The 24,240-nt window shown below is 35.4% G+C and overlaps 1 protein-coding gene and 1 long non-coding RNA gene across 2 annotated transcripts; one reads left to right on the forward strand and one right to left on the reverse strand.

The window, feature by feature from the left end:
* Positions 1 to 9,183: 9,183 nt before the first annotated feature.
* On the reverse strand, positions 9,184 to 15,005 carry crhbp (corticotropin releasing hormone binding protein). The gene is made up of 7 exons (XM_073871485.1): positions 14,835 to 15,005; positions 13,522 to 13,616; positions 13,104 to 13,260; positions 10,335 to 10,545; positions 9,923 to 10,065; positions 9,659 to 9,776; positions 9,184 to 9,565 (listed from the first exon to the last, which is right to left on the reverse strand). The coding sequence occupies exons 1-7, from the start codon at positions 14,919 to 14,921 to the stop codon at positions 9,411 to 9,413; spliced, it is 966 nt and encodes a 321-aa protein (XP_073727586.1). The 5' UTR covers positions 14,922 to 15,005; the 3' UTR covers positions 9,184 to 9,410.
* Positions 15,006 to 15,500: 495 nt separating this feature from the next.
* On the forward strand, positions 15,501 to 20,982 carry LOC129423234 (uncharacterized). The gene is made up of 3 exons (XR_008637669.2): positions 15,501 to 15,562; positions 16,050 to 16,183; positions 20,852 to 20,982. It is a non-coding gene; the product is annotated as an uncharacterized lncRNA (long non-coding RNA).
* Positions 20,983 to 24,240: the final 3,258 nt, after the last annotated feature.

Here is a 24,240-nt window from a genome sequence, read left to right on the forward strand (position 1 = left end):
TGAGATGAAAGCTCTTATCAGCGCCAACAACGTCACATTGCCTTGAGTTAGTACCAGTGTCTTTCACACCTTTATAGACTTTCACAGCAGGTGCATTACAGAATATGTGAGAGAGTTTTTCATGGAGAAGATAAACACCTGAGAAAGGCTTTGGATTGTTTAGGAAACATGTTTGACTCTGTGTCCATGGGTTAAGCTCAGAATCCCATTCAATGGCTGTAACCGGACGTCATATCACGATCCTCAGACACACACACAGGGGTAATGTGTTGCTAAATCAACACAAAAGCTCAAGAGTTTTATACTGCAGTGAATTTTGCAAGGATTTCAATGTGAACCCAATATTTGGCATAAGATCCCAGCAAACAATAGCCGCCATTTTACCATCTAGGTTAACTCGATATAGTCTGGCCATGAGTAACCCACTTCTACCAAATTAAACTTGAATTTGGTTAAAATTGCTTTTTGTAAGAAGTCAGCCTGATCTCACAAGAAATCGTACATAATTTAGGCTAATTGGTATAAATTCATACAAAGTTAATCGTGCAAAGTACGATTTTCATGGGAAAAAAAACAACAAAACCGAACCCCTAACCCCGCCGCACCTAACCCTAACCTTACAGGGGTCAAGGCAATTGTACCAAAACTTTCGAATGTGGTGATATGAATTAATACAAATTAGCCAACTCGTTAAATATGTGATTATAGGGTGGTTGGTTTATTTATTTTTCATTTCAATTATGTTTAGGCTATGGTTAGACGTTTTCACTGACTGCCAAAATTTGCATTGTTTTAACCTAGACATCTGGGCTGTGTTTGGACAGCTATTAGATGTCTTTTAAACACAAAATTGCTTCCTGGGATTCTTCCACGAACAAATCTTGTCTATGCCATTTACAATATTTTAATAACTCTATTCTTTGTCAACAATTGCCTCATTTGTGTCTGTCTGTATTCATCCTGAGCAATTCCTGAGCTGGAGTTTAGGCACAAAACTTTATTCCCCTGGTGACTCGATGCAGCTTACCACACCGATAAGACTACACAATAAATGTTGCTTCATTCATCGGGCAAGATTAGGATCTGTGTGTTGCTCTGTGCTTGTGTGTGTTTAGATATACGTGAAGGTGCAGATACGAACAGCAAACAAGGATAAAAACAGCAAAATGCACATGACCAAGACTGATAACCACAAATACTGCAGAAAACAAACCTTGTGTCCTGTAAAAACCTGCAGCAGTGAATTTATTAGACTCATCAGGAACATACTGAAAAAAGAAACAAAATTACACATAAATAGTCGGACAAATCGCACAAAATTGAAACTGAATTAACGTGGGTACCTGGTCGTCTCTGATATGGGAACCCAACAAGCAATTTTGCGTTTAAAAGACATTTAATAGCAGTCCAAACACTGCCTGGCCATCTAGGCTAACACAATGCAAAATTTGGGCTGTCAGTGAAAATTTAATAGAAGTCTAATATCGTAGCCCAAAGGTAGATGAAATAGACAACCAGTCTCACGGCAACTCGTGACAACAAAATATTTGATTAATTTATTCGTGTTCAGGACACAATTTTCTACTTTTTTTGTGCCAGTAAGCGCAAATGTTTTTTTTTCTGTGTCACTCAGCACAAATTTCAAAGTTTTTTGTGTGGGTGGCACTACTTTCTTTTCCGTGTCATTTTATGTATTGTTTTCTTGCTTTCTATTGTTTTTTCCCCAAAAAATGTACCGTTGTCACTTGGGGTAAGAATGACTTTCTGATACATTTCAGACATCTTAACCCAAACCCCAACTCTAACCCCAAGCGAAAATAGTTTTAAAATTGGAAGAAAAACATGTAAGAAACCAATACATAAAATTACATCCTAACCCAAACCCCAAATCTAACCACAACCCCAAGCGACAAAGATTTAAAAATAGGAAAAAACTATGAGAAAACAATACATAAAATGACACGTAAAAGAAAGTCATGGCACAGACATGAAAAACTACTTATAGAAATTTCTGCTGAGTGACACGAAACAGACATTCGATCTAAATGGCACGAAGAAAAACGGAAACTTGTGTTCTGAACATGAATAAATTAATCAAATATTTCGTGACTATAACACAACTTGGCATGAGATTGGGTAGCAACCTAATAAATTAAACCATACACCTTGTAATCACTGTTGACTTTGCTTACATGATGAAATATCACATCTCTTACAAGTTACTTTGGTAAAAGACATTCAAATTTATTTTGTCTTGAAGTGGTTAATAATAGCCAGACTATATCGGATCTATAGTTAACCTAGACGGTGAAATGACGGCTACTGCTTGAGGAAAATGTATAGGTCAGTCGTGCAAAGAAAAATGACCAGATGCAAGTTTAACCCCAAAATAAAATTATTTTATAAAATAAAGCTAATTTCTAGGACCACTAAAGCTAAGTTCACTCAAAAATGAATTACTCACCCTCATGCTGTTATAAACCTGTATTAATTTCTTTGTTCTGTTGAACACAAATGAAGATATTTGTAATGAAGCAGGAAACCATTGACTTTCGTAGTAGAAAAAATATTACTATGGAAGTCAATGGTGCTCAGAAATGGTTTGGTTACTCAAAATATCTTCCTTTGTGTCCAAAAGAACAAAGAAATTAATGCAATTTTTGAACAGACTGATCTCATGGAAAGTTGTGTTATAGTCACCCAAAATTTTATTTGTATCCATTACAGGAAATTCAGCTTTTTCTTGTGCCTTAAGCATGAATGTCTTTTTCGTAACACTCTGTCTTTTTCGTGTCTGTTACACGACATACTTTTCGTTTCATTTTATGTATTGTTTTCTCATAGTTTTTTCCTATTTTCTTACCATTGTCACTTGGGGGTTGGGCTTAGAATCACTTTCTGTTACATTTTTAGACATCCTAACCCAAACCCCAACTCTAACCACAACTCCTGGAGAGAATAGTTTTAAAAGCGAAAAAAAAAATGTTGAAACCAACACATAAAAGTACATCCTAACCCAAACCCCAAATCTAACCCCAACCCCAAGCGGCAATGAGAACCCTGGACAACCCACGGGTCAAATTTGGCCAATGTTAATTGCTGCTATTAAAATGGTTCTTGGGTTCTCCAGGGTTAAAAATAGGGGGGGGGGAAGAGAAAACAATACATAAAATGACACAAAAAAGTGCCACGGACACAAGAAACTGTTTATAAAAATTTAATTTAAAAATAATAAAATTTCGGCTGACTATAACACGACTTTCTGTGAGATCCTGTTGGTTTTGAACAACATAAGAGTGCGTAAATGATGACAGAATTTTTATTTTTCTGTGAACTATCACTTTAATATTTTTGCAGTTTTATTACAAAGTTCTTAAAAGTTAAATGCAGCACAACAAATAAAATCATTTTGTACAAAGGCTCCACAACATGGTGTCCGGCGACTTCTCATACGAGGGGCCTGAATTCAAAATATGTGTTCGTTGCGTCATGTGAACTATGTGCATCATGCGTCTTATCAAAATACGAGCCTGCTGCACATGCGTCGAAAGGATTTATGATAAAAGATACACTCACATTAACAAAATAATCACAAAACACTAACTTAAAACTAAACTCTGATTATAGATGAGATAAAGTGGGTATTTGGCAAACGCGGGCGTCACTTTTATCAGAAACCCTTTAGACGCATATGCAGCAGGCACTTATTTTGACAAGATGCATGATACACATGGTTCACGATGAGCCACACACATGACGGCTAAATACATGTTGTGACAAGCTTCGCATCGTTTGCTCTCGAAAAAAAAGTCACCGGATCCCATTGCTCTACAATATCTACAATAGCATTTTTGAAGATTTTTTTTCCAAAAGGTGCCTAAATATGGAATGACATGTAGATATTACATTACAATTATGTATACATATGACCAGACAGAAATTTTCCTTTACCAGGTGTAAATATCTCCATTCACATGCAAATAAAGTTTAAATAAACATTTGGGGGATTTATTTCAGTATAAGTTCCAGGTATGCACTTGAATCTAAGCCCTCAATTATAGACTGCGAGCCAAATCTTTTCTCCTTTACTTCCATTTTAATAAACCTGAGACCTTGTAAAACAGCCTTATTTTCAACAGCAGCAGTACATGAAGAACAAAGACTTCTGATTGCTTCGTTTCAATCCATCATCTCAGTCTTCTGAATCCATTATGCAGACCTGCTACCAACAATATCTTTACAGAAGCTATGATTGCGCTGTATACGTGACATCATTAACCTTCATCATAGCGTCACAGTGTTAGCATTAGCATGAATTGTTCCGGCCTGATAAACAGGATACAGGTCATTAGCCTAATCACACACACAAATAAGTCCAGCTTTTCATCTCCAGCTCGTTCTCATCTTTGTACCGCTCCTTCACGTGTCTCTGTTTTGTGGCAGTACTCGGCGTAAGGGTCTCCCCGTCATCAATGAGACTTGTGCCGCATTTCAAAATTGCTCCTTTAAAATTGACTCTTCTTTGAAACTAAGTCTTTCATAAGACATATCTAGGGCCAAAACAAGCTGAAACGATGTTTTGCTACATGCAAGTATTGTTATATGAGAGGACCCTTTGATCTCAGGGCCTAGAGTTTTTCAGAAATATAGTTAAAGGAATAGGTCATGCAAATATAAGAAATCTCTCATTATGCCATCCCAGTTGTATATGTCTTCCTTTCTTCAATTTCTTTCACCAACGTGTCTTTTGGTTTAAAAGACAGTATATGGAGTCATTTTGGTTACATTAATGATGGATGTTTGTGCTTTCTGGAGCTTCTCCACTTTGATCTTTATATAAAAATAAACTGAAGAAATAAAGTCTGGCACAAGGGAGAATTTTTATGTTCGGGGTGAACCTTTCCTTCACAGAAGCAAGTCAAATGTAGTGATTTTTGGTTCTCCAAAGAACCTTTGAGTCAATGGTTCATATAAAAAAACCTAGAAAAATAACAACCCAGTAAATTTCTTTTTATAAACCATTCTCTGTGAAAAATTAGGTCATTCAGATTTCGCCTGTTTTGTGAATTTCAAAAATACGCCCCTTAATCTGCACTATCCAACTACTGCACTGCCATTTAGTGCAGAGAGAAAAAGGGGAGAGAGAAAAAATAATTGACAGCAAAGTTGAGTTTTAATTTCAACAAACCACCATCATTGCAATCAGTGTTTGCATTACATCAGCTCATTTGCATTGTAAGGTAATAAAAATACTCTATTTACTAGGGATGCACCGAAATGAAAATTCTTGTCCGAAACCGAAAACCGAAAAAAAAGAGGTGATAGAAAATTTTCGGTGGCCGAATATTCGGTGCATCCCTACTATTTACCTAGGCATAGATAAATACTAGCTCTGAACAAAGTAATGAAATATTGTAAGCCTAGAACGTGTTTGTTTCCTAATTTTTAAGTAAACCTTGTGCGCACAAAAGACTGCTGGAAAACAGGCCAATTTCAACATAACACCAACTGTGACGTCACTGTCGAGATGTACGCCCCAACATTAAATTACACATTTAATTAATTGAAAAGTTGTTAGAATGCTTAAAACAAAGTCATGACTGCTATTTAATGCTAATTAATGCTATATGCTAGCATTTAGGCTAAAGTTCTACTATTGACTTTGCATTTACGTTTTGCAGGTCCATGCCGAAAAAATACAAACTTACCACTCAGGAACTTCCATTAACAATCTCCAAACAATAAGTTGTCCTCAAAATCTGTATTTTCGTCTGATACAGGCTCAAACATAAGGCCTAATGTGAGCTACTGGCATGAGCCTCAGAGCAGAGCAATCAGAGCAGAGCTCAACTTTATTATTCATGACCCTTCCAAATAGGGCAAAATGTACGCCTTGTAGTACGCCATGTAAAACTATCCTATGACTCATTGTCAATTTCTCTCTGTCTTTATCTCATGCACAGGCCCACGTGGGACAGAGGTGGTGTAATTTCCAGCAATAGCTGATTTCTCCGTGATGTGCGCAGTAGGTGACAAACACAGCTGTTCTTATCCTGTATGCCTCCTGCGGGGAGTCTCGGTTCATTATCAATTATCTTGCTAAACTCTCTCTGGAGCGTGTGGTTCCGACCGGGATAATGTGAGCTCCAACCTTTAATCAAGCGTGAGGTGACCCATCTCATCAAAAACCTGTGGTGAGACACGTAGTTAACACGTACGTACGCATGCACTTCATTCATAAGACATTCCATACAAATGCATAACACAACGTATAGTAAAAATGACAGCTATGTTTTGGGTGTGAAATTCAGTGTTTAAACATTTAGGAAATTAATTTTAAATGGAATTGTAATGATGCAGATTATCTTTTTTCAAAGCAATCTCATGGCAGTTCGTAGGTGTCTAATTCGTATTAATAATAGGTAGTCTTTGTACAATTCGATTTAGCCCCTAATGTTGGGGCACCATGATCTCACTAAAAGTCGTGTTATAGTCACAAAAATTTTTATTAATTTATTTGTGTCCATTGCAGAAAATTCCGCTTTTTTCGTGCCTCGAGCACAAATGCCTTTTTCGTGTCACTCGCACAAATTTCTTTTTGTGTCATTTCATGTATTGTTTTTGATTTTTTCCTATTTTAAAATCATTGCCGCTTGGGGTTGGATTTGGGTTAGATTTGGGGTTTGGGTTAGGATGTACTTTCATGTATTGGTTTCTACATGTTTTTCTTCCGCTTTCAAAACTATTCTCACCTGAAGTTGGGGTTAGAGTTGGGGTTTGGGTTAGGAACTCTAAACATTTAACAGAAAGTGATTCTAACCCCAACCCCAAGCGACAATAGTAAGAAAATAGGAAAAAACTATGAGAAAACTATATAAAATGGCACAAAAAAGAAAGTCGTGCCACAGACACGAAAAACTATTCATAGAAATTTGTGACATAAAAAGACATTCATGCCCAAGACACGAGAAAAATTTAATTTTGTGCCATGGTCACAAATAAATTAATCTTATTTTTCGTGATTATAACACGACATTCTGTGAGAACATTGTCTTTGTTGGGGTTAGGGGTAGGGTTTCATTTTGTTATTTTTTTCTAATAGTTGTATGTTTTTGTACAATTCACCTTATACAAATTTATATGAATTAGCCAACTCATATAAATTTCTGTAATTTTAATTAATTTCCAGCAGGAGTGTGTGTATGTTTTATTGATTGTTGAATGGGAGTGGCGCAGCGTAATGTAGTGGAGTTCAGGTATTTAAAGGGACACTACACTTTTTTTGAAAATGTGCTCATTTTCCAGCTCCCCTAGAGTTAAACATTTAAGTTTTACCATTTTGGAATCCATTCAGCTGATCTCCGGGTCTGTCGCTACCACTTTTAGCATAGCTTAGCATAATCCATTGAATCTGATTAGACCATTAGCATCGCGATAAAAAATAACCAAAGAGTTTCGATATTGTTCCTATATAAAACTTGACTCTTCTGTAGTTACATTGTGTATTAAGACTGACGAAAAATTAAAAGCTGTGATTTCTAGGCAGACATGGCTAGGAACTATACTCTCATTCTGCCGTAATAATCAAGGAATTTGCTGCAGTAACATGGCTGCAGCAGGCGTAGTGATATTACGCACTGCCCGAAAATAGTCCCCTTGGTTACTTACAATAGTAGGGGACTATTTTCGGGCAGTTTTAAATAGGAAAAATATCAAAATTCTTTGGTTGTTTTTTAACGCGATGCTAATGGTCTAATCAGATTCAATGGATTGTGCTAAGCTATGCTAAAAGTGCTAGCGCCAAACCCGGAGATCAACTGAATGGATTCCAAAACGATAAAAATCAAATGTTTAACTCTAGGGGGGCTGAAAAATGTGCATATTTTCAAAAAAAGTGGAATGTCCCTTTAAGGGAGGTGGGAGGTACAGGCCTGTCCGAACTAGGATAAGAGGATAAGACAAAGATAACGTGAATCATTAGTTATAAATAATAATCATAATTGTCAGCCACAGACTTGAATTCAAAGTAAAAATGTAAAGCTGAGTGCCTAATACCTCCTTTCTTCTATAGAAAAGACATAATCACACATCTGAAAGGGACAATTACTGTACCGTATCAGCTGATGTCTTGGTGGTTTAAATGTTTATGATTTTTCAAATGTGGTAATTTGATTGCTTTTTGTTTGTTGTTTGGTTGCTTTTGATGAGCAAAGAAACAAGAGGAAGGCAATAGCTGTAAATATCTGAAGTGATTTGATATTTTACCCTGTCATCGTAAATCAGTGTTGATGTTCTCAAGCAATCATTGCTTTCTGACACATGATGAATGTTGACATTGTGTACGAAAAATTACATAGAGTGAGATAATTGGATGACATTTTTTTAGACGTGCTTCCGTTTTTAATCCCAAAGGAAAATTGTATAGCTCTGTGGTATAGCTCAGGAGATTTGATGGAGCTCTCAGGTTTGTGTCATTTAAGTATCAACTTAGTCTGAGATGTTTGGAATGAAACAGAAGATTCGCAGCTGTAAAGTTAAAGTAGATTTTATAAGTAAAATAATCTGGATTGGGGTAAATTTGCAAAGAAATTATAAATTCATATTGAAATCCTCAATAATATTGAATTTTGACTGTCTAAGCTCAGTTTCTGACACGAGATGTCTACTAAAACTCTAATAGACACATTTGTGTGAATTTTCTCAGGAGAAATATCTGAAGCGCAAGAGATTTAAATTAAAGGTCTTATTTTAAGTTTCCGTTTAATCTTATTGATGTCTATGAGAATAAGTGAGATATAAAAGAGATCTTATCTTTGGAATGATACCACCATCTCTGCACAAACAATAATCAATCTAAATCCACATGTATGTGTTTATATATTTACATTTCTTTATAAAGTAAGACACAAAGTATTTTGTGAGCTTCATCATATTTTGCTGCATCTTACAAAACGGGCGGATATTTTTAATGTTGGTGTCATGTTTGACGGTGTCATCTATCAAAAGGAAAATTGTAACCAGAATTCAATTTGCTCATGTTAACTGATTTTATTACAAAACTTCTTAAATACAGATAAATAAATAGACAGTTACATTTTTTCATACATACTGTATTTTAATACTTGTGCGGTACCTCTTAGATTGTACTGTAAGTGTCCAATAAAACCAGTAAAACGGCTAATGTGCACCAACACAAGTATATATTTTATTTAACGTCAGTCACAGATTTTACACGTTTATGATATTAAAAAGAACAGAGGGGTGAAATTAAAAGATGAGCCAAAAATAAATAACTTTGTATGGAAAATATACAATAAGGGCCCGAAGGCTCTTAAATATCAAAGTCAAGTTGGTTTGGCACTCCTCACCCCCTAACATAAGAAGGGAAGAGAAAGAGAAACAGAAGGGTCTTATGCTCTTAAACAAACATCTTCAACACTGTTGCCCTTCATTTTCTGAAGTTCTTGGTGTCCCAGTAGCCGATATTGGAAACTGACTCGATTTACAAACTTTCCACTCGACACCATCCTGACCACGGTGTTGTCACATCCAACCTTCAGTTGAGCTGAAGAGAAGAAAACATGGAATAGTTTAATAATTATGATTTTAAAAAAAGAAAAAAACCAATGAAATAAACAATAAGAGAGGGATTTCGTACCTGGTCCATTAAATGAGTAGCAAATATCTGCCATGGGAAACATCTTAGATGTGTCCATACCATTTCCACCCAGAAGTTCAACAAAGTCTCCAGAATTTGCGCAGCCGAGGATAGATCTCTGCGGGGAAAACATTTATCATCATTTTATGCAAAATGGGTTTATGAACACAGAAAACAGAGAACACAGAAATAGGTAAATGCTTAATTCTGATTGGTTGGCATCACCAAAATACACTTCCAGACCATTCCTAGACTCGTGCTCACCTTCAGATCATTGTGCTGGCCGAGACTGAGTTCTCCGATCTGGATCTCCGCTGGATAGATTATAGAGAAACTGCAATTCCTGTGCTGCTGAGGAACTACCATAGTAAAACTGCCTTCTGGGGTCTGAGAGACAACATTACAGGCTAGAGAGAGAGAAAGCGAGACAGATAGTTGTTGATCTATATGGGACTTGACCTATTCGGCAGACATTATTGTACATTATCTGTATGTGATCGGCTAAGAGTTTAAATGTTTATGATCTTGGCGATATTAGCAACAGTGGTCACATGAATTGCAACAGTTTCCTTCCAAACACTTTTGATGCTGCATTTTTTTGATTTTATATGTTTCTATTCGTATGTCAGCTTAAAACATTGTTTTTGTATTTTTGTTGCATCACGCGTTTACTTACGGAACGGATTGATGAGTTTGCGGAACGTTATTGTAAAGCCGCTTCCTGATTGGTGGAGCCTGAAGAAGAGCATAGCGACATTCTGAGAGGACCGTACGATTGGCCGAGCCGCTCCAGTGTCGCAGTAATCCGAGTAACGCTCGTACAGAGGAAGAGGATGATCCTGCGAGCTTGGAAACTTTTCACCCTTCATCACCCAGCCATCAAATACCTTAAAGTCAAACACAAGATCTCGAATCAATGCAAGTCCACTGAAAAAGTTATCTACATCAGTTCAGCTAAAGTGATTGTTTCACATGACTGAAATGGTACACTGCAAAAAATGATTTTCAAGAAAAAAATTCTTAGTATTTTTGTCTTGTTTTCAGTAAAAATTTCTAAAAATTATTCAGTTAAGATGCTTTTTCTTGATGAGCAAAACGACCCAAGAAAATAAGTTTCGTTTTTTTGGCCAAAAATATCACATTTAAGTGATTTTGTGCATAAAACAAGCAAAAAAAATCTCCCAATGGGGTAAGCAAATATCTTGAACATTTTTCTTAAACACTAAATTCAAGAAGAAATCAAGAAAAATTTGCTTACCCCATCTTTTGCTTGTTTTATGCACAAATTTTATATTTTTGTCAAAAAATTAGACTTACTTTCTCGGGTCGTTTTACTTATCAAGAAAAAGCATCTTAATTTAAGAATGTTTATATATTTTTACTGAAATAATAAGAATTTTTTTCTTGAAAATAATTTTTTGCCGTGTACTCTGATTTAAACTGTGTACACCATAATGTCTAAATTTATCTCTACTCATCTGAGTTGGTTATTGTAATTCCCTTGAGGTAAACGCTGCTCGAATTCAGTTTCAGTTCACTTGAGCTCATTCCAGTTTTGTTTCGTCGCTAATGAGTTAAATTTAATTTCCACTCATATCTTTCTGTTTCATTGAACAGGAATTAATTCGAGTTCAGTTGATTAACATCAATAATATCTGATTTGTCAGTCCAGTTCATTTACATTTGACTGCAAAAATTACTTTCTTGCTTAGTATTTTTGTCTTGTTTTCAGTAAAAATATCTTAAAATTCTTAAATTGAGATGTATTTTCTTGATGAGCAAAACGACCCAAGAAAATCAGCCTAGTTTTTAGACCAAAAATATCAAATTTAAGTGATTTTGTGCATAAAACAAGCAAAATAAATCTGCCAATGGGGTTAGCAAAAAATCTTGAAAATTTTTCTTAAACACTTAATTCATGAAAAATTCAAGAAAACTTTGCCTACCCCATTGGCATTTATTTTATTTATTTTTTTGCTTGTTTTATGCACAAAATCACTTAAATTTGATATATTTTTGGTCTAAAAACTAGGCTTATTTTCTTGGTCGTTTTGCTCATGAAGAAAATACATCTTAATTCAAGAATTTTTAGATATTTTTACTGAAAACAAGACAAAAATACTAAGATTTTTTTTCTTAAAAATCATTTTTTGCAGTGTAAACTAAACTTATTTTCTTAGTTCATTTTTCTCATCAAGAAAAAGCATCTTAACCCTTTAACTGGCGCAGCCCTTTTTGAGTGGGGGGTTGGTGAAAAGGTGATATACACCTTTAAATTAATATAACTCTGGCTTTTTTTGGGGTCTAGAACCCTAATTTTGGTTTTAACTTTGGTAATTTTTGGTTTTAAAGAAGACACTTCAACGTTTTTTAGGTAAGTGTCTGGAGGTGAAAATATATATTTTTTTAAAGCAGTTTACATTTATTTGTAATAAATAAAAATGCAATATTGTATATTTTTTAATACATAAAATTGTCAAAAAACTGAGGTTTGTGCTGGTTTGCTTTTGAAGTTTGCTGCATACTTGTGTCACAAATGAATAAATTACAGTTACTCTAAAACTACATTCTTAGACCTTTCCAACAATATATAGTTTGTCGCGAAAGATTAACATTTACATAGAAAATATTGAAATAAACATAAGTGTCCCGCTCACGGGACAGTGCCAATTAACGGGTGAATTTTTAGATATTTCTATTGAAACAAAACAAAAATACAAAGTAAGAAAGTGTTTTTTTTTTTTTTTTTGCAGTGCACAGATACACAGACATAAATCTGCTTGTGCTCAAAATAGTAAATCTGTAATGACTTTAGTTCTGTGTCATAGTTTTGTTTCGCTTCATTTGTGTAATTCGTGTAATCCATGTAGCATGCTTTTTGTAGTGTTTGTTTTAAACGTAAAATGACATCATAGACTTAATCTGGTTTTGTGTACAGTACACACTTATATGTGATCCTAAACCACAAAACCAGTAATAGGGGTCAATGTTTTCAGATGTATACATCATCTAAATGATGAATAAATAAGCTTCGCACTGATGTACAGTTTGTTGGGATAGGACAATATTTGGGATACAACTATTTGAAAACCTGGAATCTGAGGGTGCAAACAAATTTAAAAAAATTGAAAAACGCCTTTAAAGTTGTCCAAATGAAGTCCATATTCTTAATGATAAATATTGATATGTCTATGATAGAAAATTTACAAAGAATTTTCATGGAACATGATTTTTACTTAATATCTTAATGATTTTTTTCATTAAAAAATGAAATATATTGTTGGCTTTTGCTACAAATATATCCTTGTGACTTAAAACGTTTTGTGGTTTTGTGGTCCAGGGTTACATATAGCCTACAGGCAATCATTGCAGTCATGGTATAGACATACAAAGGACTCCTGTGCACTATAAATTATATGCTTTAGTTATGTGTGTGATCATTCACCTTTATAAAATCGCCTCCTCTGCAGTCGATGTTGACAGAATCATACTCAATACTGATGATGTCGTTAGGTTCCCCGATGAAGAACACAGCGCAGTTTAACTGTGGTCGCTCTGCTGTAAATGTAAACTGCCCTTCTATAGCCACCATATCCAGACATCTGAGAGACAAGATACAGCAAAGGATGGATTTTAGGGAAAAAAGTGCCTTTGAAAATAAATATACACAATTTATCAGCACATAGCTCATTGTATCAGTTAAACAGTAAAATTATAGCCTATATATATTGAAACAATTATGGAAATAACATCAGTTGTAGTCAGGTCAATTGAATTTATTTTCCATGACGTCTGTGAGGTTTTGGCAAATGAAATCCCACAGGGTTGTTTGGGATTAATGAGCTGGTTCTGATTGTCACTTACTGAGCGCTCGGCGGTACACAAACTCTTCTGGTAACTCTCTCTTGAGTTCAGAACTCAGCAGCGACAATAATCCTTCCGGACTCATCTCATTATCCTGATCAAACAACAAGAAACAATACACTAGATGAGAAAGATTGAATAAAAAAAGAAAAAGGATGAATTAGTTATGAACTCCATTGTGTTAGTTTTGTTGTGGAAATAAGAGAAGAAATAAGCCATCTGGATCCTCGGCTCAGTTGCAAAAAATCTCTTAAACTCTTAAAAAGAAAGGTGCTTCACAATGCCATAGAAGAACCTTTAATGTCTAAATGGTCCTTTAAGCACCTTTAACATTTGAAGCACCTTTCTGTTTAAGATTATAGATTACTTTAGATTATAAAAATGCATAAAGAAATGGTTATTTGAAGAACTTTTGACTGAAAGGTTCTTTGAGGAACCAAAAAAGGTTCTTCTATGGCATCGCTGTGAATCATCTTTTAAGCACCTTTATTTTTAAGAGGTTAATAAGAATATTGTCACTAATGGTTTTGAGGGTTTCTTGCTGCAAATTTCGGCTGATGGTATATACCTTTTAGTTTTACACTGAAAAAAAGTGTTAAAGTATTTTTTATTTACTATTTTTACTAAAAAGTTTAATTACTGTTTATAGCTTAAGAACCAGTGCATTGTAGGCACTAGAAAAAAAGTATTTTTGTGACACTTGGAAAACTTGGAAAAATCTTTGTGTTTTTTATTTTTTATAAAATGCATGAATTGTGAAAATAAGAGAAGAAAAGACCATTTGTATGGTGTTTAGTCTTTCACTGCTGCACTTTTTAAAAAGGCCCCCAAATTTTCTTTGTCAGATTATGTTGTGCCATAAAGAACCTTTAACATCCACAGAACTGTTCCACAGCATTTACAGACTATAAAAAGTTAGGAAAATGTTTTATCTTTTATTAAAAACCTTTGGCTTTTTTGGAGAACCAAAATTAACACTTAATGGTTCTTGTACATCAAAAATCATGATTTGTTTCTTTTCCGTTACAGCTTCTTGGTTGTTTTGCGCAAGATTGTTCAACTCCATAAATTCAAAGCCTTTTGGTTCCTACTTGGAAACTTTATATTTTCTTATATCATGCATCATTTTGTTTAAAAAATATATAGAAAGAGAATATGCACATTATATACAAAGCTACAATTTTAAAATATACACTATAATACCCAAAAAATCAATAAGCACGCATATCTATCACAATAAATAATACACACACTTCAAGTCGTGCACGTGTACAATAATGTTGTAGAAAGTGTGCAGGTGTCTCCGCCTTACCTGTATGTCCAGAAAGCGCGCGTGTCCTCGGAGAGCCGTGACGCTCAGCAGGAGGAAACAGAGCTGCGCGCGCGAGGTGCCCGACATCTCCGTGCCGTCTGTCCGCGTAGATGTGAGCAAATAAGAGAAAACTACCGAGAGCTCCCACCTCGACTGCTGCTTTTATACTCCCCTCATAGCGGAAGGGGGGCTGTCCGTGTAGATCAATTGACACGAGAAACTTGCGTGATCGTGACGAGGGCTGGGGAGAGAGAGTGAAAGAGAAAGAGAGAGAGCGCGCGCGCTAGGATTGCCGTGGCATGACGGATGCCTCGTGCCTTAACTACTGAATCAAAGACCCCATGTACGCATCCAAGACAACATATACACCCGTTCGTTTTTAATTTTTAATTGTAAAAAATCTCCGTAAAAATCTGCTGTGAAAGTGAGCACTGCTTCTCCACAGTTGTGGAAAGATTTGACTCTTAAAAGTAAAGGTTTGTAAGGCCGTGAGGTTTCATAAAGTACCTTTAACATCCACAGAACCATTCAGTTGCACAAAAGTACTTTGTAGTGGAAAAAGGTTCATCAGACTATTAAAGGCAAAAATGAACTAACTACTCTTTCATTTCTTTCTTTCTTTCTTTCTTTCTATCTTTCCTTCTTTCTTTCTTTCTTCTTCACGCCAGCATCTATGGCTATATTGATACACAAGTTGAAAGATACTCTGAGTTCAGAACAACATGAGGGTGAGTAAATGATGGCAGTGTTAATTTTTAGGTAAATAAACCATTTAACATGTGTTCATAATAATGTAATGAGGCAGTTGAACTTTTCGCTTGCATATTAATGTTACTTTCCACTAAATGCCTGCGACTACTGTCGGTTTCTCGCATGTACATGGTATGAACTGTTTGTCAGGTGTGCAACCTGTAGCCTTTGTAAAACAGATATTTATTTAAACATTCAAAAGCAGGGTGTATGTTGGTAGTTTTGTATGCATATCCCCAAATATCTAGCACAAAAAAATTAAAGCTCACTACTCACTTATTATTTCACATAATCTCACCCCATTGGTTGAGGACATTTTTAAGGCACCTGGACTTTTAGTACATAATAGAAACTGGACCCTTTCGTAATCGGGAACTTCAGATTGTCATGACCAATGAAGAGTTTAGAAACACATCACACCCTTTTCCTCTAAATTCTATTTTTTTCTCCCTTTTAATTATCCAGTTTGTCCGTGTATACGGGCATCATCTTCAGTAAACCGCAGACCCATCAAACAGCCTGCTGTGGCATTTGAAACCCATTGCTTGTGCAGATGTCCGGTTCTATCAGAGTCTTACCTGCCCCGGGTAAACTGAAAGGTCAGCTGTCTTTCTCACATTCCCGCTCAGGAATCAACAGGCAATGTTTGCTTTTTGTGAACTATGGGGCCAGTGAGTGAGAATACCCCTCTGACTTTTGACAGAATATGTTATATACTATCATACCAAATGTACTTTTTTGACGCAACCATGGACTGAAACAACCCAAGATAGTTCATTTAAGCCCAACAGTTGAGTTTTTCCATATTTTACCCAACCACGGGTTGTAACAACACAGCATTTTTATGTCAACCTGATCTCACAAAGTTCCCTGGGATAGACATGGAAGTTTTTGCTCATTTTTCCGTGGCATTCTCACGGATCTCCGCATTTTTCCGTGGCCCTGCTACGGACTGTCTTTTTCCGTGGCATTCTCACGGATTGGTTACTCAACTGCTTTTATCTATTTTCAAACCATTTTCGCTTCGGTTTAGGGTTAGATTTGGTGTTTGCGTTAGTATGTCACTTTAACTACTGGTTTATACTATTTTTTCTGATTTATTCTTTTATATTTTCTAAACTTTAAACAATTGTCGCCTGGCGTTGGGGTTAGAGTTGGGTTTGGGTAGGGATGTCATTTTATGTAAATCTAACCCTAAACCGAAGCGAAAATGATGAGAAAATAGTACAAAACAGTTGAGGAACCAATCTGTGAGAATGCAGGGCCACGGAAAAATGTGGAGATCCGTGAGAATGCCACGGAAAAATTGGCAAAAGATTCTGTGACTATCCCACGTAAATATATACACTTCATTAAAGTGTCAGCAGTGCAAAAAGACATTTTAGCAGTGGCGTCTCATGACTGCTCATCCGAGGGGCGCAAATTCAAAATATGTGTTTGGGGTGTCATGTGTGTTGCTCTTTTAATTTTTAAATGTGTTTGTTGCGTAATGTGAAACATGTACATAACGTGTTTTGTCAAAATAAGTGCCTGCTGCACACGCGTCAAAACCGCTTATTTACACGCAAGACGCTCCCTTAACAGTAAACTTCGATTACGCATGAGATTATGTGAGTATCTGGCAAAAGCAAGCGTCTCTTTTGTCATGGACCCTTTGGGCGTGTCTGCAGCAGGCACTTATTTTGACAAGACGTGTGATGCACATAGGATCGCTCAATGCGGCGAATATTTTGAAATTACGAACCACACACATGACGGGCTACATACATGTTGTGACAAACTTCGCATCGTGTGCACTCGAAAAAAGAAGTCACCGGCCGCCACTGCATTTTAACATAATTTTGTGGCAACCGGTGTGTATAAAGTGTGTGTGTGTGGGTTAAAGACTTACAGTCTGTGAGTTAACTACTTACTAAGATAGATTAAATGCAAATCAAGGTTAAATTTGGAGTATGAGTTATGAACCACGTCAATTTCACTTCACTTAAAATGCACTCTATGGCGCAGTTTGTCCTTCCATATCATTGGAACCTGCTGCGTATGTAAATAAAAACGGCTCCTTCTAAGGTAATAAAAACAATACAGTTTATATGTAAGGTATTTATACCCCACTGAATATAGTTATGTAAATTATATTGCATTTCTGTCAAGAGATCCTTCTAGAAGTTACACAATGCACCTTTAACCCTCATAAGCCCCGATTTTCCTGTTTACATTAGAGGTCAGTGGGGGTCAAAATGACCCCAGAAATTGATTGAGTGATTACAAAAAATACATTCATTTTTAATAATACAAAAAAATATATATTTTTTTGCTACTTCCAATCTTTACATTAAAGCAACACTAAAGAGTTTTTTTACCTTAAAATAACGTTTACAAAAAAGTTTCAGTCGTTCATCTACTCGAAACAGGGTGAACGGCACGTTCACATTCGCTTTGCAGCCCTCTATCGGCCAAAACCGCACTAAAGAAGTTTCCAACCGCCTGGTTGCGGTCCTGTAGTTCGAGTGAAAACTACAAAACTTGCTTTACGGCAGACCTACAATCCAATCAGAGCCAGCTATGCTGCAGTATTTACGACAGTGGTAATGAACAATTACGCTTCTAACCTGTAGGGGGAGCAAAGAGCAAAACCTCTTTAGTGTCCCTTTAATGCTGTGTTTTGGGAGATATAAGGTACTTTTGTACCTGTTTACCACTAAATTCCTCAACTACACCATTACCTTGCATTTAAAATATAAAAGTTATATAAAATATTCACAAAAATTATGATCTAAATTTAATTTAAATTGTTTCTAGATATTGATCTAGATCAGTAATTCTTAAAGTGTGGTCCGCCAAACCTCCCCAGTGGTCTGCCAAAAGATGATCTAAACTAGGCAAGTGTTTATACAATCGTCACTTATTTAAGTAGATTTTTAATGCACTTGCGAAACTGTGATATCAGTTCTTGCCATTCTGTTTTAATAATGTAAAAATGGATCAGTGGCGAGACCAAAGAGGAGTCAAAAGAAAAGATCAAGCGTCAACTGAAAGCACCTTAAATCCACAGATCTATTAGTTTTGTAATGTACTAGTTTTTGTTTCATGTGTAAAATTCCTGTAATTTCAGTGATTTTGGACATTAAGGGGAAAATTTTTTTCAGCATTTTATTGTTACCATAGTTTTCAATCATAGACTTCATATACCCACCACCTCAGTTTTAAACTATTGGCTCTTTGGAATGACATTAAGTTGGACTTAGGCTGTTATAGTATGTTTCATTGCAGTTTTTTTTCACATGTGCAGTTTGTTGTTCATATTAAGCTGCAACTCATTTCACATTTACTTTTTCAAATGAAATAAAATTCATATAATAATTTCTGAACATTACATTGCATTTGTTTTTTAAAAATAAGTTTTTGACTTGAAACAGTTTAGCTTATCCTTCCTATTTTTTTTTTTTTTTTTGGGGGGGGGCATGTGAGAGTGGGATTCTGTTAGGTGGTCCTCAGAAATAAAATGAAAGATAAAGTGGTCCTTGGGCTGAAAAAGTTTGAGAAACACTGATCTAGATGTTATGTGTTAAATTCGGCCATGTGCTGGTTAGAAAAAAAACATAAAAGACTTACAGTTTAGGAAATAAATAATTTTGACCAGAAGAGGCCCATAGGGATCCATTCATTTCACTGGATGTGGCCAACTGCTCACATCACTACTTTAGTGATACATTTTGTAAATTTATGTATAAATAAACATTAGAAAGGACATTAAAAATAAATTTTATTTTAAATAGTAGAATTTTCAGTAGTTTTTGATACATTTTGAAATGTCTGTTCTTACAAAATGCCACAGAAATTTGACTGAATGTAAGTGTTGTTCTGCATCTGTGGCTGGATCTGTTTTTGTCGAATTCTATAAAAAATGCTCTCTGTGGCATTTTGACCCCCAAGGCCTTTTTATTAAAAAAACGACACAAGAAATTACTGAATCAAGCCCAGTATTTTTATATGAATATTGACAGATGATGTAGAAAAGTCACAAAATCTTATTCCACTGAGATTTTTTTAACTAAAGAAAAGTGGCTTGGGGGTCATTTTGCCCCCTATGGACTTGTAACATGTTTTATAATGAGGAGAACCTAACGATTTATCAAAGCAAGTGTCTGTCTTTAAGGTTTTTCGTTGCAATCTTCCTTCCCACATTAAAATTTAGTTAGTTGGATAAAAAAATCGAGTTTAGATGAAAACGAACACTTGAAAAGTCATGATCCCAAACCATAAAATGTTATGCCAGGATATCTGTAAATGTTTGTGATTGAATGCTTGCCTACTTAAGCTCTGTCCTGTCAAAATGTTGGCAGTCTAATACATTGATCCATATGTTTGTTCATGTAACATTATTTTATGACCTGTGATGTTTTTATTTATTGGAATCTGACCCATATTTGTGATTGATCTCGACTAACTGTGTGGCGTTCCCCACCATTGTTTATTAAATTCCCACATCCATGCAGCAGAGAGTTCAGCAGGAGAGGAGCAATGACGCACTTTGGCAGACAGGAGGGCCTCTTATACTCTTAATCTTACATTTCTCTCAAGATATAACACACACACACACACACACACACACACACACACAACTATTGATCAGGGTTCACGGGAGAACACACACACAAGTCAAAGCTGGAATGTAATTCTCTTGGTCCTTTTGCTTGTGCTCCAAGATCAAGATGTTGAAGTGTGTGTTATTAGTGATCGTGGGGGGCTGTGTGTTCATCTCTTGTGTGAAAAATAACTGTATGATGTTATAGAGGTTAATGGGATGCTCTGGGTTTGATGCTGTATTGATAGCATTTGTGCCATGATGTCAATTATAACGGAAAATGATTTCGATCGATCCCTCATTTTTTGCAAAAATCGTCTTCACATTTAAAGACTTCATAAACTCCAGTTATTTTTATTTGGATGTACAAATTGTGTTTGTAATCTTTTAATATGTTTACTGATGGGGCTTGTGATACAGTGAAAAAGCATCACTACCATTTACCAAGTTTACTGGCTTTATCTAATCTTGACAGGTGTCGAAAATTGGATCAGAATTCACACAGGGTTTGAATACAAATTGTACGATGCTACATAAACATTGTGTGTTTTATTGTGTATGTATAGCCTGACATGTTTTGATGCCAGATCATTCGTTTTAAAGTCAACATGAAATGACATTCCCATTCACTTTTGTGTATGTAACATGTCATTTTCTCGTGCTCTCTTTCTCTCCTTTGCAGATTTTTAGTATTTCGCAAGAAATGCCCAAAAAGTTTCAGGGCAGTCAACATCACAACATGTTTGTATGAGCTTAATGTGATCAAATCTTTCCCGAGGGAAATTAAAAATATGTTCAAATTAAAGTTTAAAAAAAGCAATCATTCATCTGTGTTGGCCCGTTTCTTTTTAGATATATGATGTTGGTGTTATGAGATGATCTAAAATTGATTGGTAAATGTTTTATGATGGCAGAAAAATAAAACCATGTGTTCGTTTTGATAGAGCAAACGAGAAACTTATGAAAGTTCAGGGAATTTTATTAATATTTATAATACTGCTAAACATTCATAAAAATATATATCAATTGTGGCCTCCTACCACTAACTATTTTATTAAAGAAATATTTTATCCAAAAAGAGGGAAAATACACAAAACAAAAGCATATTGTATTGTTCAGCCTTTTTCTTATTTTTTTATATTTAAAGAATCTTTTGTGCACTGTAAAACAGATTATGTGCAAAATAAAATGAATAACTATACTAAAAAGTTTGAATTCTTGTTTTGTTTTAGCCAGTTTTAATTTGGGTAATTCTAAATGAACACATTATTGAGTAAATTCAACTTAATTTTAACATAGACCGTTTCAGCAGTAACAACATAAACAAGTGGCTGTCGCGATCCGCACGTAACTTCCGGTAAACTCCGCTAATAATAAATAACAACAAAGTACTTTAAACGTAGTTTATTTATATAACAAGCAAAAAACAACACATAGATTTATAGGAAACCAAAAAATTTGTTATTTTCGACGAGGCATTTGTTCAAGAGATCAGTTTAGCAACTAATCAGACCATTAAAAAAATGAAACCGGAAGTAAGGTTCGGATCCAGACGTGTATCGCGTGCGTCCGATGAAACCGTCTATATAATCCACTTAAATTGTGTATTTGGTATAATACAATGTGTTTGTGTGGTTTATGGTTCAAAAAACACATTGGCTGAATCCCAAACCGCCTACTTCCATACTATATAGGACGCAAAGTAGCGCTTTTTACATACTATATAGTATGGAAGTAGGCGGTTTGGGATTCAGGCATAATTTCCACATGTCATTCCTTTGTTAGCTCCAGACATCCTGTCTTCCTGAAACGCACTGATTTTTACAAAACTCATTGTTTGAAAAGCTTCGTGTCCCTGATTGGCCAGCTAATCTATACGTTGTGATAGGCCTGAATACCTCTGACGTCAGCCAGAAATTTGATGCTCCTTACCATGTTTGAAAGATTCGGTCACAATGCAATGCTAACAGGAGTTAACTTACAGGCTGAGTCCAAGCAGGAGGAATTATGATAATGTCGGTCTTGTCTACATCACCAAGGAAGTAAACTGTTGCCTACAATCTGTGTGTTTGTTGTAGTCCAAGAAAAGAGATTTACATTGGAGGCGATAACTTGCATCATCATTTGGGCTTGTACCTTTTGCATATCTTTTTTGAAAATATGCTAATTACGCAATGATATTACGCACTGCCCAAAAATAGTCCCTTTGGTAACTTTCAATAGCAGGGGACTATTTTCAGGCATATATCTGCATAAAAAAGCGCAACTTTTAATTTTCCGTCAGTCTTAGTTAGTACACGATGTAACTGAAGAGTCAAGTTTTAAATATCAAAACTTTTTAGTAATTTTTTTAGCGCGATGCTAATGGTCTAATCAGATTCAATGGATTATGCTAAAAGTGCTAGCGCCAGACTTGGAGAACGTCTGAATGGATTCCAAAACGGTAAGAATCAAATGTTTAACTTTAAGCTGGAAAATGAGCCTATTTTCAAAAAAAGTGGAGTGTCTTTTTAACATAAACTGATGCACACTTACACACCAAAGAAAATGTAAAATCGTGATGCAATGACATTGAAATGAAAAACTGTAATTTGTTTTGGAACATTGTAGTATTTTTTTTTTATAAATTACTTTTAAAAAATTAATGTGCCCTCATAAAAAAATTGCTTTTTCAAAAACCACGCATAAACATTTTTCTCTCAAAAATACAAACATGTACACTGTAAAAAAATTCCGTATAAATTTGCAGCTGGGTTGCCGGTAGTTTACCGTGGATTTGAATGTATGTTGTTTACTGGCAGGATTTTGTTCAAAGTTAAATAAACATTGAACATTTACAAGTCTTTGTCTTTACAGAAGTAGAAACTAGAAAAACAGCATCAAGCAAAACATTCTGAGAAACAAAATCTGAAGCAAAAAACAGAAAAAGGTTGATGATGATTTCTGGTTCCCAGAATGCTTTGCATGAGGCTGTTATTGTATAGTTTTATTCTGTAAAGATTAAGACTTGATAATGTTTGAAATTTATTTAACTTTGAACAAACTATTGCCAGTAAATAACATAAATTTCAATCTACGGTAATTTACCGGCAACCCAGCTGCAATAACATTGTAATTTCTATGGATTTTTTTACAGTGTACATTCATGTTGCTAATATAATATTGTAGCCCAGTTTGTGCTGAACTCAGTGTTATGAGACACGTGCCATTATTATGTTTTAAAGCAACTGAAAAAAGACCAAATGTAAGAGCATCTCAGAACCTCTGCCAGTGTCCTAAAATGGTCCGACCCCAGAGGTATATAATAATAAATTTGAAAAGAAAAGGGGTAATTTTACATCAGGAAGATTTCATCAAAGAAGTATGCCTTAAAAAGTACTTGCAAAAGTAAATTCTCGTCATCATTGTTTTCATTATTCGGATGGTTCTTAATGAAACCACCAAAAATTGTATTATGAAGCACCTTTTACGAGTGTAAGCTATCATTTAAATTTAGAAGGCTAAGTTTAGGTACGTCCTCAATAAATGGCGTCACCGTTTTTAGTGTGGGGGTTCCTACTGCTTCAAGTGTTAAATTCACCATTAAATCCGTTGTGGTTAAATGTGAGAGCCGTAAAATAGTTCCGGCTTGTGACAAGGTTTACATTCAATCCTCTCCAAAACGTTCAAACTGGCACATCGAGTGGAGGGTTGATGAGGGATTTCTGAGCGAGGTCACACACGGACTCTTCATGTTACAATGACAAACATGAACAATTTAACCATGAAGGCCCACACGCACTCGGACGGAGATCGAGAATGACGTGGTTTTTTCATGATAACAATTGAAAACGAGAATTTGTAAAGAGGCTCATCAAATTGATTGACAGGGAGGAGAGAGCAGACCACAGATGTGACCCGGAAGAGAGAAAGAGGGGAGAAAATGCAAGCTAATATCTTCATCATGATGTTCATTAAATGAGATTAAATCATTGACAGACATTAAATTATACATTTTAATGGTTCACTATATTAGGGGTGACCGTGATGGCACAGACTCATAAGCTTTAGTCTTTATAGAGAGGTGGTCCA

The sequence above is a fragment of the Misgurnus anguillicaudatus genome, chromosome 9 (assembly GCF_027580225.2).
Source record: "Misgurnus anguillicaudatus chromosome 9, ASM2758022v2, whole genome shotgun sequence".
Lineage (NCBI taxonomy): Eukaryota > Metazoa > Chordata > Actinopteri > Cypriniformes > Cobitidae > Misgurnus > Misgurnus anguillicaudatus.

Excerpts from the sequence above, each read along its gene's own strand:
- crhbp (XM_073871485.1), bottom strand. The coding sequence starts at position 14,921 with ATGTCGGGCACCTCGCGCGCGCAGCTCTGTTTCCTCCTGCTGAGCGTC. Across the intron at positions 10,066-10,334 it reads CAAACTCATCAATCCGTTCC|CCTGTAATGTTGTCTCTCAG; the intron begins GTAAGTAAACGC and ends CTCTCTCTCTAG. Across the intron at positions 9,777-9,922 it reads GCCAGCACAATGATCTGAAG|AGATCTATCCTCGGCTGCGC; the intron begins GTGAGCACGAGT and ends TTTTCCCCGCAG.